Genomic DNA, 13,617 nt, shown 5'->3' with positions numbered 1-13,617 from the left:
TCTGTTCAAGTTAGTTATCTAAAAGGAAACAAAGAAAAGACTCCTGGATTCTGGCGCAGGCAGGCAAATAAAATGTCCAGTGACTATAAAAATTCCTGTTAGGTGTGATTAAAAGGACTCTATAAGGTACTTTAGTAATACTCACAGCGCAGACGGTCCTCCAAACAAACAAGAGAAAACGAGAAGCTCCCCAGGAGGCAGCAAGAAGTTCATAAATCTCGAGGATCTGAAAAGATATTGGAGATAATGAGGAACCTCAAAGACATTTGCAGCTTATCTGTCACAGAGAATCATCTTTAGAAACCCTAAACCACAGCTCCTCAGAGAGGCAAGAAGGGACACTTGAGTTCAAAAGGAGCAGGAGCAAGCTGTTGGGAGTGTGGGCATGTTTACTGCCTTCATTTGGTGATAGTTTCACTACTGCTCACATATGTCAAATATCAATAAACTGTATCACTGGAAAGGTGCTGATATTACATGTACACACACCAGACTAAAGCTGCAGAAAAATATGACACACAAAATGTTACACACTTGACTTTGCCAACACGTTGCAAATATTTTTAAAATAGTTAACAGAACTTAACTTATGAATGCAGAAGCCAACTTGAAATTGAAAATGAGGAAACGCAAACCTACAGGGGATGGGAAGCCTACATCTTCTATTGTATGTTAATGAAGTATTTGGACAAACTTCTATGAAATATCTCCAAAAATGCACCCAAAATGTACGGAAAAGTCACAATGAAAATGTGTTAGAATACAGAGATATGTACAGAGATGTATTTGTACGTTTATAGATTGGACATGAGTGAGAAAGCAGACCAGCTCTTATAATAATGTCAAAATTACTATTCCAGCAAAAATTAATGATTTATTTTAGCCCAACTTTCTAAAAACCATGGAGGTTTTTTTCAATGTTCACTCTGATTCTGAACCAGAGCATATAATGTCAGACTTCTGAAGTAAATAAGGATTTATATTATTGAGTAATCTTGTATAATATGGTTAAACCCTAAGAATGAAGTTAACATAAAAAGAAAATTCAAAATAATCAGTACAAATAATTCACATGCATATTTCATAGTATTGCACCTACGTCCATTAACAGTTGCAATGAAAATTAATTCGTATTTCTGGAATGTACGGTCACCAAAACAAAAGGCAAACACTCAGTTTTGTAAAAACTAGATTTATAAGTATTATAGGAGGGAATAAATGTACAATGTAATTTGTACTAATCTAGACACCAAGTTTCAGTCTTGTGCAAATAAAACCTCTAGAAAGCAGCCTCTGAAATCGGTAACATAGTCATTGTCAGCTGCTCTCACCGTTGAGGTCAGTAAAATGTGTGCTGTGGGAAACACACACTGTCTTTGCGTAACCACAGTCTGAGAGAGCAGTGGGTCTCAGCACAAAGGGGAGACATGCAGACCAGGGGACAAAAAGACAAACACCATCTAGGCACCAATTGGTAAAACCCCTTCCGTCATGGGCATGCTTGTCACACACGGTCCTGTCTAAGCGCTGATGTCAGTAGCTGACTCCTACCTATAGTCTATCCACCAGGCTGATGGACTCAGGTTCTGTCAGCGGCCATGAGCAACGGAGGAGGAGGACAAGTTAGTTTATCTAAATGCTCAAAGACGTGGTAGGGAAAGAGGGCTTAACTAACCTATGAGAACTCAGCCTCATCCTCTTTGAGGGAAAAAATTCCAAGAAATACGACCTAGAAACGTCCTCCTCAGTAGGCTCGAAAGAAAAAGAACAGACTCCTCTTTGGGTGGAGTGTTCACGTGGTGTGATTCTGCCTCCGTGCAAAGACTGTTCCTGACACTCAATTTTTCCAGGTCCATGAGAATCTGCTGAAAGCCCATCAGAACAAACCCACTTAGATCCATGAGGTGTTCTCAGTCTTTCTTTTTTGGGGTGCGGAGGTGCTTTTTCCTGATAGAGTGAAAATTTCACAGCATGTATCTCTATTTCTTCATATTTGGACAATTCTAAGGACATGAAGGACCCTTTCTGCTTCGGGAAAACCAACACTCTGAACATGGACACTTTACTAAAGGAAGAATGACAACTCATCCCCCTCCTGGTCATGTCGTTCCCAGGCATTTCCCCATTATAAACATCCCAGCAGGCTGCAGCCACTCATTTTCACATCGACTGGGCTCTCAGGGCTCCTGTCAACCTAGTCAGACACAGAGTCCCTGGGGGTAGTAGCCTCCAAGATGAGAAGGAAAGAGATGACTCAGAATTTGCTAGAAGTCCAATAGAAATAAAAGCAAAAATAAACAAATGGGACCTGATTAAATTTGGAAGCTTTTGCACAGCAAAGGAAACTACAAATAAAACAAAAAGACAACCTACAGAATGGGAGAAAATATTTGCAAAAATGAGACTGACAAAGGCTTAATTTCTGGAATATATAAGCAGCTCGTATAACTTAAGAAAAAAACAAACAACCCAATCTCAAAACGGGCAGAAGACCTAATCAAGCAATTCTCCAATGAAGACATGCAAATGGCCAAAAGACACATGAAAAACTGCTCAATATCGCTAATTATCAGAGAAACGCAAATCAAAACTACAATGACATATCACCCCACACCAGTCAGAAGGGCCATCATTCAAAAGTCAACCAACAACAAATGCTGGAGAAGCTGAGGAGAAAAGGGAACCCTCCTACACTGCTGGTGGGAATGTAGTTTGGTGCAGCCATTATGGAAAACAGTATGGAGATTCCTCAAAATAGACTTACCATATGATCCAACAATCCCATTCCTGGGCATATATCCAGAGGGAACCTTAATTCAAAAAGGTACATGCACCCCAATGTTCATACAGCACTATGTACAATAGCCAAGACATGGAAACAACCTAAATGTCCACTGACAGGATAAAGAATCTGTGGTATATTTATAGAATGGAATACTACTCAGCCATAGAAAACGATAAAATGATGCCATTCTGCAGGATGGACCTGGAGAATGTTATTCTAAGTGAAGTAGTCAGAAAGCAAAAGAAAAATGCCGTATCACTTATATGTGGACTCTTAAAAAAAAAAGACAAACTTATTTACAAAACAAAAACAGACTCAGACGTAGAAAACAAATTTATGATAACTGGGGGGAATGGAGTGGGAAGGGAAAAGTTGGGAGTTTGAGATTCACAATTACTAATCTATATAAAGTAGACAACAATTAGCTTATACTGTACAGCACAGGGAACTATATTTAATGTCTAGTAGTATTTTATGGTAAAAAAGAATATGGAAGAGAACATATGTATGTTCCTATATGACTGAAGCATTCTGTTGTACACCAGAAACTGACACAGCATTGCAAACTGACTATATGTCAATAAAAATATTTTAAAAATTACAGGGCTACTGAATACTTTTGTTACATTAAGGTTTCTGAAAAGAATACACTTCAAAGAAAAAAGAATTGTTGCTAGAAGTTAACAAACCAGAAAGCACAGAGCACAAATGACACTTCACTGTTTAACAGACTAGCATCAACCCAGTGCTGAGACACAACTGCTCCCAGGGCTGCCACATGTCACCACTGGGAAGAGTGTACTCACAGGAGAGCGCACTTCACAGCGACTGCACCCAAACGTGCACAGCTTGAAGCAGGATCTTGACAAGCTTTCCAGAAGCCAGTCTAACTATGACTTCTAGTAAATATGCTTCTCACTTTTTAAAAAACAGCTTTATTGAGATATAATTCACACATTTCCCCATTTTAGGCATACAACTCAATGGCTTTTTAGTACATTCACATTTCCTTCTTTGATGCAATAAAGTAACTATTTCAGGTTTCATCTTGTCAACCTGCTGTGTTTGGTCCAAGAGGTCATGACAGGACCCAGATCTTGATGAAAATGCTGCTGGCCAGGGCCGCTGCAGGCTGGTCAAGAAACCTGCCCAGAGGGCCTTGGTCTGCACCAACGATGTGTTCCCATCAAGGACCCCGTGAGAAAGCAGATATTTAACCATAGTGTGGAAGAGCCCAGGAAAAAGGAGGAAACCCGATGCCCAATGTTTACTCACAGTTGTATTTTCATATCCAGTACACCCCAGCACGTAGCGGCAGGAAAGCATCCCCATTATCTTCATGTCCTGGTCCTCCCAGGGCCCTGAGGTCCCCAGGCAGGAGGTGGGGGGGAGGGGAAGGGAGGGGAAGGGAGGGGAAGGGAGGGGAGGGGAGGGGAGGGAAGGGGCTGGGGATGGGATTGGGGAGGGAGTGTGACAGGAAGAAGGGCTGGGCACTTGGGAGGAGAAGGGGGTCACAGAAAGGGTGAGGGTCAATCAAACTCTTGAGGGGAGGAAGGAGGGTTCAGTCAGGGGAGAAGGTCAGCAGGGCAGGAAAACAAACAGCAGGTCAAGCGGACTCTCAGGAGCAGCTGGAGGGGACAAGATGCCTCCCTCCAAGCCTTCTCCTGTCTGAACGCTGCCTTAGCAACGCTGATGCTTCATGCCCTCTCTCGACCAATCACCTGCCTTTGCCCCTGGTCCTCACAGTGAACATTCCGGGTGACCTCACTTCTAGAATGCGGGGGCCCCGCCCACCTGATCCCCCCCCCCCACCAACTGCCATCCAACCCTGGGTCCTCTCTGCAAACTTTCCTGACCTTATGCTTTCTGGTCCTGCCCAACTCAGGTTCCCTGTCCTCCAATTCTGGGCGCTTCCTCCCCCTTCTCCAGATTCCCAGAGTTTCCCACAGGCAGTGGCTGAAAAAGACTAAGAAAAAGAATGACAGAACCAAGAGGAATCACCTGCACAAGCAGGGTAGGAGGTCTTCACTCCCCCTCACTCAGCACTTCATACAAAAGGCAGATAGAATGTCCACAAGATGGAGAAGATCTAAACAGCAAACCATCCTAATCACATCACCACACCCATACGGCCGTCCTTATCTGTAGTACACCTGTATGTGACACATTAATTTTAGGTACACATGATACATGCATAAAAATAAACCCTATTATTTTTACCATATATATAACTACACAGTATAATTGTATATTGTCACACCCTCCACTCTGCACTTGGGTGACTCAGGTACACCCAGGTCCGAGGAGGCAGAAACTACCGAGGTGAGGCAGAAGCAAAGTTATGCTTTGGGGCAGTATTGGCTATGAAGGGGCTAGAGAAATCCTTCTGGGGTGGTGGGAAGATTTGGTATCTTGATATGGGGCATGGTTGTGTTCACTCAATCAAGAAATACTGAGCACGTAGGGCCTGCCAGTCTCAAGGGTCATAGAGAGCCTATCTGTCCCCGTGAAGTGGCCAACTGCTGACAGTGAGGGATGGCTAAGGTGCCTGGAGTGGCCACGGGAGTCCAGTGAGAGGGCCCCGCACTAACACAGGCTTTGTGCCCCAGCCCTGCCCTGCCAGCTGCCCTCAGGAGCCTCAATTCCAGGCAAACTCTGAAAAGGACTGAGGGCAGCAGCTCCCTCCTAAGTCTAAGGAGCTCAGGAGCTCTTAGTGAGAAACAGGCAGGGGACAGTCAGTGGTTTGGGACTCTGCCACTCACAAAGAGGAGGTGGGTGAAAATATCTGGCTCCTTATATGTCTCTCAATCCAATCTCCCAGGAGCCCCTTAAGCCCACAGGGCCCTCCCCCCTTCCAGCTGGGGGAGGTGACCAGCCCTGCAGCAGCTCTGGGGTCCAGACTGGGCCACGAACATGTCAAGGGCCACCAACAGGTCAAGGTGAGGCTGTGCTGCCCAGAAAGAGGGGGGAACAGTGGTGCAGCAGTAAATACCAGCAGGAGCAGCCTCTGTAACCGGGCTCCTCCACTGTGCGCAGGGCCGGGGCCACAACTTGGCTGTGAGAATGGGAGGGCTGGGAGAGCTGGGGCCCTGTGGCCCTGGACAGTGCTGGACCACAGCCCAGGGCCTGAGCGTCTGGGTGGAGAGACAGAGAAAGAGACAGGCAGGGAGAAAGACAGTGCGTGAGTGATTCAGATAGACAGGTGGTGGTCAAGTCCTAGAGAGGAGGTGACAGAGGGTAACCAGGTAGTGAGAAGCAGAGACAAGAGAAGGCAAGAAGGCAAGAAGGAGCCAGCCCACAGTGCATGGTGGGGGACGAAGGGCCAGGGTGGCCTGACTCTGGGAAAGCCCAGAGTGGAGGGAGCAGAAAAGGCAGGAATCCTGGCATCACAGTCCTTCCCACTCTGAGGCTCTGATCTCCCTGGAGCTGAGCTCCCCAGGAGTCACCATACTTTCAAACACTGGTACCTCCCATTTTTCTTGGGACTGCTGTTCCAGCCTCTATATCTATCCCTGTAGGGGCTGACTTCCAGGAAAATGGGCTGCCCTGAGGGAGGAAACTCCAGAGCCTGTCCTGTGGGGAGCTGACCCTGATCCTCACAGACACAGTGGGGCTGTGTTTCCAACTACACCATGGGCCTTCCTGCTTCCACAGCCGGGCTTCAGGTGCTGTGCTGGCCTGAGGATCCCCCAGCCTGGAGGGACTGAGCCCCATCCAGGGTGAGCAGGCTTCAGGGATCCTGGGTCTCCTCGTACTGTCAGAATTCCTTCCAGCCCTCAGGAGTCGGCACCACCTATAAATTACCAATGAACACCAGGTCAAAGGTATTGAGGTCTCACACTGAGCAATAAAACGTGCCAACTGGCCAAATTCAAAGTGCAGTACTCCAATTACACAACACTGTCAATAACCCATTTTATGGATGAGAAGACAAAGGGGATTTGAATCACCTAAGGGTCTCAGGGGTGGTGAATGCTGGAACTTTACCCTGAACCAAGTCTGCCTTGGAAAGGGACCCACCTGGAGCCCGTCCTTTGACCTGCTCCCTGAGGCTCTGAGGGAGACTGCTGGCTTTGTCTCGGGAAACTCCTCTTCCAATGGCATTGAGTCACGCAGCTGTCAGGACAAGCAGGGCGAGGATATGTTCCTGAGCGCTCCTGACTTCTAACAGCAAGTCAGCTTTGTCTCAGGAAATGAGTCCTCTATCATCATTAAGTCAGGCATCAAAGTAAATAAGAGTAAAAACATAAGATCCGTCATACATATGAGTACTACATATGAATAAATAACTTTAAATAAAATAAATAAATAACTTTATGAACTATAAATGGATGCATTGCATTGATCCATGAGAAACAGAACACTACATACATTCATTACAAAGTAGTGCTGTCACGGATGGGAATGTGGTGACAAGAGCAGGGTGTTTTTAGCAGAGAAGGAGATCCTACAGCTCTCAGTACAAGGTGGGTAAGTCTACAGTATTTCACCCCATGACCAAACTCTCAACACACACACACACACACACACACGCACACGCAGGCACAGGCAAATGCACGTAGATCCTAAAAAGATAATCTACCTTCTGATCAGAAAAATGATAAAAATATGTGCACACACCACCTAACAGCACACTGACCACACACACAGTTCCCATAATAACTTCTTAATACTTCAGTTCCGTGAGCCTCTGAAGTTCCCCTCACTTGCGCTCACCATCATCTAACAGAAAGAAGTCATAAACAATACTTCGTCTGATTCATTACAGTTGCTCTGGGAACTTATTTTACATCACTGCTAGCCTCAGGAGAATATAAAATTCACAACTGCAGATGGAGTTTTTGGCTCAGTAGTTTTCATGGCTAAAAGCTTCCACTGACTACACAAAATTATTGGCTCTACTTTTCTCATTCTGTGCTTTCTATACCAGCTAAAATTTCCCTTTACATCTAATCACTTTGGATTTCAATCCACGGCCTGATACTGCGTTTTGTAGATGAAGTGTGATTGTTCCTACAGGTTGCTATCTATTGATGACCATTTTATTCTTTAGACTTAAACAGTACAACTGACTTCCAACCTACGGCTTTTCGTGTAACTGGAGAAAGAATAATAAAGCTTATACTGACGTCACTCACCAGTGCACTGCCAGACTCATAGCTTGTCCTGGTCACACTCTGACCTCCTCTAATAAGTGTCTGTCCAGAAAAATCAAGCCCACACAAGTGTGGGTCTGATTCTACAGGGCCAGCATGCCCACCTTCTCCATTTATTTACTCTCAGTTGTCACTACTTTTCGATTATTTGACCTAGAAATCGGCCTCCTCCTACCCCTACCCTGAACATTTCAAAAGAATAACTTAAAAACTAAAGTTTTCATAGCACACACTCTATCCTCATTGCTAGCAGCCATAAACGTAGCCTATAAATGAATTTACAAGGATTAGAATGAATGTATGATAATTAGTTTAAAGAAAAACATTCTGACTCGTAAAATTATAATTAGCTTCATAACTATCAAATGGCATCAGTCTACATTACTGTTATTTTTGCATTTATAGCATCCTATATGGATACTAATATACAATCACACTTAATACCCCCATTACTATGCTTAGATGGCATAATATCATCATTATTCATTACAGCAACTGTCAGCATGCTCAGCACCCATTCTACATTAGCTGGCATAATACCTACCGTCAGTGCTCATCACCTGTGCGGCTGCACCGCTAATATCTGTGGGATCCAACGGCTACGGTACTGATTATGCACAAATTCTTAACCTTCTTCAAGGCTAAATAAAACTCATTATTACAAACATTATATTAATACCATTAACATAATTATCAAAAGTTATATCCTCTGAATTAATACTACATCTCATGGTCTATTAACCAGCCTTATTAGCTCATTCTTCCTGAATCAACTCTGAGTGACGCTAGCCTTCACTTTTCACTAGCCTTCCTCTCTATCACAGTGCCTCCTCTTGCATCAGCAACTTGTCTTCTTCCCCCAGCACACATAGCCAGCCCACTACATCTATCCCAGGAATCATTAGCCCCTAAAACGGTATCATCACAATGTTAACCTTACTACAAGTATCCTTAGACTTCCACACTTCACAATTGATCACATTCTATAGTTTAATCAAAACAACATTAGTCAAAACCCTAATCATTTTTTACCCACTGGGAAACTCAAACAAGATGATTAAATTCAGGACTTAATTTCTTACTGTATGTACTCCTTGGATCATTTCCACTTTTCATTGCACTAAGTTTGATCCAGAATCTTTTCTGGGGCAGGGGTTATTTATTTATTTACTTACTTTTGCTTACTCACTTGCTTTATTTATTTATTTATGGTGGAGGTACCGGGGATTGAACCCAGGACCTCACGCATGCTAAGCACATATTCTACCACTTGAGCTATACCTTCCCCCCTAATTCTGATCCTGAATCTTGTACATTCATTACAATCTCTAATAATTCAATACTAAACTCAGGCAGCATCCATTTCTTAATCTGGTGCTCCCCATGACTGACGTGTAAGAGCGTTTATGGTAAACATGCCCGCTTAGGACCTGCTCCTTTGGTTCCTGAGAGCATAACTGGAGCTTGCATTCCTGGACCCAGCGTACCTGCAGTTATGCTGCTCACACTAGGCAGCTGGGGCACATTACACATAATAATCAATCCCTTGGAAAATAAGACGGCATATCCTGACCTTACACCATCCTTGTGAGGAATAATCATGACAAGCCCCATCTACCTGTGCCACAGATTTACAGCCGCTCCCCGCAGGGCCCTCCAGTGGCCTAACACACTAGAAGCTGTGGGCATCCATGCTCAGACAGCATGAGGTCCCAGCGCTGCTCCAGCCCTGACAATCACCCGCACCTTACGTCATGGTTTGAACCATGTATTAGGCACCCCAGGCATGGGGTTCAGCACTGGGATAAGGAGCCCCCTCAGCTGGGGTGAAAACCAGCGGGCTTGCTGGAGCACTGTAAGAAGCTGAGCCTCTGCTCATGAAGAGCCTGTGCAGAGACCCAGTGACTCCCCATCACGGCAGGGACACAGCAGGCTGAACACTGCCTGGGGCTCTGGCCGGATTGCAGGGGTGGCTCAGACGGGGGCCCCCTGGACTTCCCCAGGCTCCTGCTCCCCTCTCAGATGGAGGCTTCCACTGCCAGTCAGCGTGCATACAGTGGGGGAAAGTGGCGCTGGCCTGGGTGTGGCCCTGTCTCTGAAAAGACGGCCAGCAGTCACGGCCAGCTAGAGTGTCCCTGCACACCCTCTACAGGGAACAGCACTAGCACCAGGGCAGAGCCTGCCATCCCCAGAACTCACTTTCCTGTGCACACCCGACAAGCGGTGGGGCCAGCTCAGGGCTGCGGCCCCAATCTCTCTGGCCCTGACCCACCCTCTAGCCAAGCTGTGCACGTCAGAGAAAAGGTTATACCAGTACAGAAGGGCCGCTGCAAGCCCTCAGGCCTCAGCCACATCCCAAACCAAAGCAAAGACTGCCACCACACCCAGGCGAACCCCACTCCCACAGAGATCCTGCTCCAGCCCTATGGGACCCTATGCCACCCCTGATAGGGCTGGAACAGTCACTGAGCAGAGGAGAAGCCCCTGCTTGAACCTGGAACTGGCTCCAGTCCCTCTGATTCCAGCCCTGCCACCCCCATTGCAGGGGCTGCCAGCACATCCTGAGGGAAGAGGGCAGCCCAGAATCACTTCAGGTCCAGCTCTTCCCCACAAACCTGCTGAGCACAGAAGACTGCACAGGAGTGCTCTCACACAAGGACACACCTTTAATTCTGACAGGTAACTGTTTCATCTAATTTCACAGAGATACAGCAAATTAAAATGAGAACACACAGGAACATATATTACGTGAAAGAATAAGAAAATAACCATAATGAAAATAAATAAATAATTTACCTGACAAAAAGGTCAAAGCAACAGTATTAAGAATGATAACTGCACTGGGAAAAAGAACAGATGAACACAGGGGGAATTTTCAAAAAGAAGTAGAAAGTCTAAGAAAGAACCAGTCAGAGCAGAAGTGTAGGTAACACAGAAGATCAGGCAGTCCAGACGACCCATTAGCAATCCGTAAGATAGAATAATGAAAAGCACCCAATCAGAAAGGTAAGAAGAAAAAGCACATTACATGAGGTTAAGGGACTTCTGAGACAGTATCAAGCACAGTAACACTCACATTATAGGGGTCCCTGAAGGAAGAGAGAGAACGGGTGAGAAAACCTTTGATAAAATTATGGCTGGAAACTCCCCTGATCTGAAGAACAAAGCTGATATCCAGGCACAGGAATCAGAGAGAGTCCCAAATGTGATCAGCTCAAACCAACTCACACCAAGACCTATCATTATTCAAAAAGTGAAATCTAAAGACAATGACAGAAACAACCAAACAACCCAATCCAAAAATGGGCAAAAGACCTAAACAAGCAATTCTCCAAGGAAGAAATACAAGTGATCAACTGGCACATGAAAAAATGTTCAATATCACTAATTATCAGAGAAACGCAAACCAAAACTACAATGAGGTATCACCTCACACCAGTCAGAATGGCCATCATTCAAAAATTCACAAATGACAAATGCTGGAGAAGCTGTGGAGAAAGAGGAGCCCTCCTACACTGCTGGTGGGAAAGCAGGTTGGTGTAGCCACCGTGGAAAACAGTATGGAGATTCTTCAAAAGACTAGAAATAGACTTACCCTATGACCCAGGAATCCAGCTCCTGGGCATATATCCAGAAGGAACTCTACTTCAGGATGACACCTGCACCCCAATGTTCATAGCAGCACTATTTACAATAGCCAAGACATGGAAATACCCTAAATGTCCATCAACAGATGACTGGATAAAGAAGAGGTGGTATATTTATACAATGAAATACTACTCAGCCATAAAAACCGACAACATAACGCCATTCGCAGCAACACGGATGCTCCTGGAGAATGTCATTCTAAGTGAAGTAAGCCAGAAAGAGAAAGAAAAATACCATATGAGATCGCTCATATGTGGACTCCAAAAAAAAAAACCAACAAAAAAAAACCAAAGCATAAATACAAAACAGAAAAAGACTCATAGACATAGAATACAAACTTGTGGTTACCAAGGGGGAAGGGGGTAGGAAGGGATAGACTGGGATTTCAAAGTTGTAGAATAGATAAGATTATACTGTAGAGCACAAGGAAATATATACAAGATCTTATGGCAGCTCACAGACAAAAAAATGTGACAATGAATATCTATATGTTCATGTATGACTGAAAAATTGTGCTCTACACTGGAATTTGACACAACATTGTAAAATGATTATAAATCAATAAAAAAAAGTCAAAAAGAAAGACAATAACAGAATTCTAAAGGCAAAAAAAGAGGAAAATGTCACATTAAAGGAAATCCTTCTTAAGCCCATCAGCTCGTCTTATTGCATGTATTTTTTAAATTTACATATATCTACTGTTCACTGTCTCTAAGAAGGTTTAGAGCTGTAGCTTTTTTAACTTACATAGTTACTAAAGGAGTAAAGCCAACCACAAAGCAAAAATTAATTCAAAAAGGTAATACACCCTGCTATTAACAGCAGCACTTTTGCAATTGCCAAGACATGAAAGCACCCCAAGTGCACATCAACAGATGACTGGATAAAGAAGATGCACCATACACATTACCTAATGGAACACAACTCACCCGTAAAAGAGAAGGGTAATTTGCAATTTGTGGCTTTTCATTCACTTTTTTTCACTTCAAAACCCAGAATCTCATAACTGGCATAAACATTTCCATTGCATCAAAAACAACAAAACACCTAGAAATAAGCTTAGAAATAAATAACCAAGGAGGTTACTATACTCTGAAAACTGATGAAGGAAACTGAAGATGATACAAAGAAACAGAAAGATATCTTCTGCTCTTGGACTGGAAGCATCATTATCAAAATGGTCATCTACCCAAAGCAAACTACAGATCCAACGCAACCTCTGTCAAAACACTTACGGCATTTTTCACAAAACTAGAACAAACAATTCCAAAATTTATATGGAACCGTAAAAGACCCTGAACAGCCACAGCAATCTTGTGTATGTCTTCCCCCCCCCCTTCTTCTTATGGTTCTGTTTTCTTATGGTTAGATAACTAGAGAAGCTCCTTTAACATCTGTTGTAAAGCTGGCTTGGCGGCAGTGAATTTTTTTAGCTTTTGTTTATCTGAGAAGATTTTGATTTCTCCATCAAATCTGAAAAAGAGCCTTGCTGCACAGAATATTCTTGGCTGTAAATTTTTCACTTTCATCTGTTTAAATATGTCGTGCCACTCCCCTCTGGCCTGAAGACTATCTGCTGAGAAATCAGCTGACATAACCTTATGGGAGCTCCCTTGTATGTCATTTTGTTGTTTTCCTCTTGCTGATTTTAACATTTTCTCCTTACCCTTAATTTTGTAAGTTTGATGACTTTGTGCCTTCATGTGTTCCTCTTTGTGCTGATGCTGTGTGGTACTCTCTGCACTTCCTGGACTTGGGTGACTGTTTCCTTTCCCAAGTTGGGGGAGTTTTTGGTTATTATCTGTCCCAAAATTTTCTCACGTCCTTTCTCTCTCCTCTATTTGAGACCCCTATAATGTGAGTATTAGTGTACTTCATGTTGTCCCAGAGTTCTCTTAAACTATCCTCATTCCTCTTCATTTTTTTTTCCTGTTCTGCAGTAGTGATTTCCACTAATCTGTCTTCTAACTCACTGATCTGTTCTGCTTCATTTAGTCTAGTCTTAGTTCCTTCTAGTGTGTTAGGGCA

General features: G+C 44.0%; 1 protein-coding gene across 1 annotated transcript in view; it reads right to left on the bottom strand.

Moving 5' to 3' along the window:
* The window catches only part of LOC140685996 (uncharacterized), a 168,148-nt gene that overhangs the window by 74,171 nt on the left and 80,360 nt on the right, over positions 1 to 13,617 (bottom strand). Inside the window, exons 3-4 of the mRNA XM_072938384.1 lie at positions 6,806 to 6,901; positions 146 to 226 (exon numbers count right to left, since the gene is read on the bottom strand). Of these exons, the coding sequence (XP_072794485.1) occupies positions 146 to 226; positions 6,806 to 6,889 (165 nt within the window). The 5' untranslated portion in view covers positions 6,890 to 6,901. The remainder of the gene's footprint in view (positions 1 to 145; positions 227 to 6,805; positions 6,902 to 13,617) is intronic.

The sequence above is a fragment of the Vicugna pacos genome, chromosome 15 (assembly GCF_048564905.1).
Source record: "Vicugna pacos chromosome 15, VicPac4, whole genome shotgun sequence".
Taxonomy (NCBI): domain Eukaryota; kingdom Metazoa; phylum Chordata; class Mammalia; order Artiodactyla; family Camelidae; genus Vicugna; species Vicugna pacos.
The sequence above is the reverse complement of the archived record's forward strand: the minus strand, read 5'-3'. Positions and strand labels throughout refer to the sequence as shown.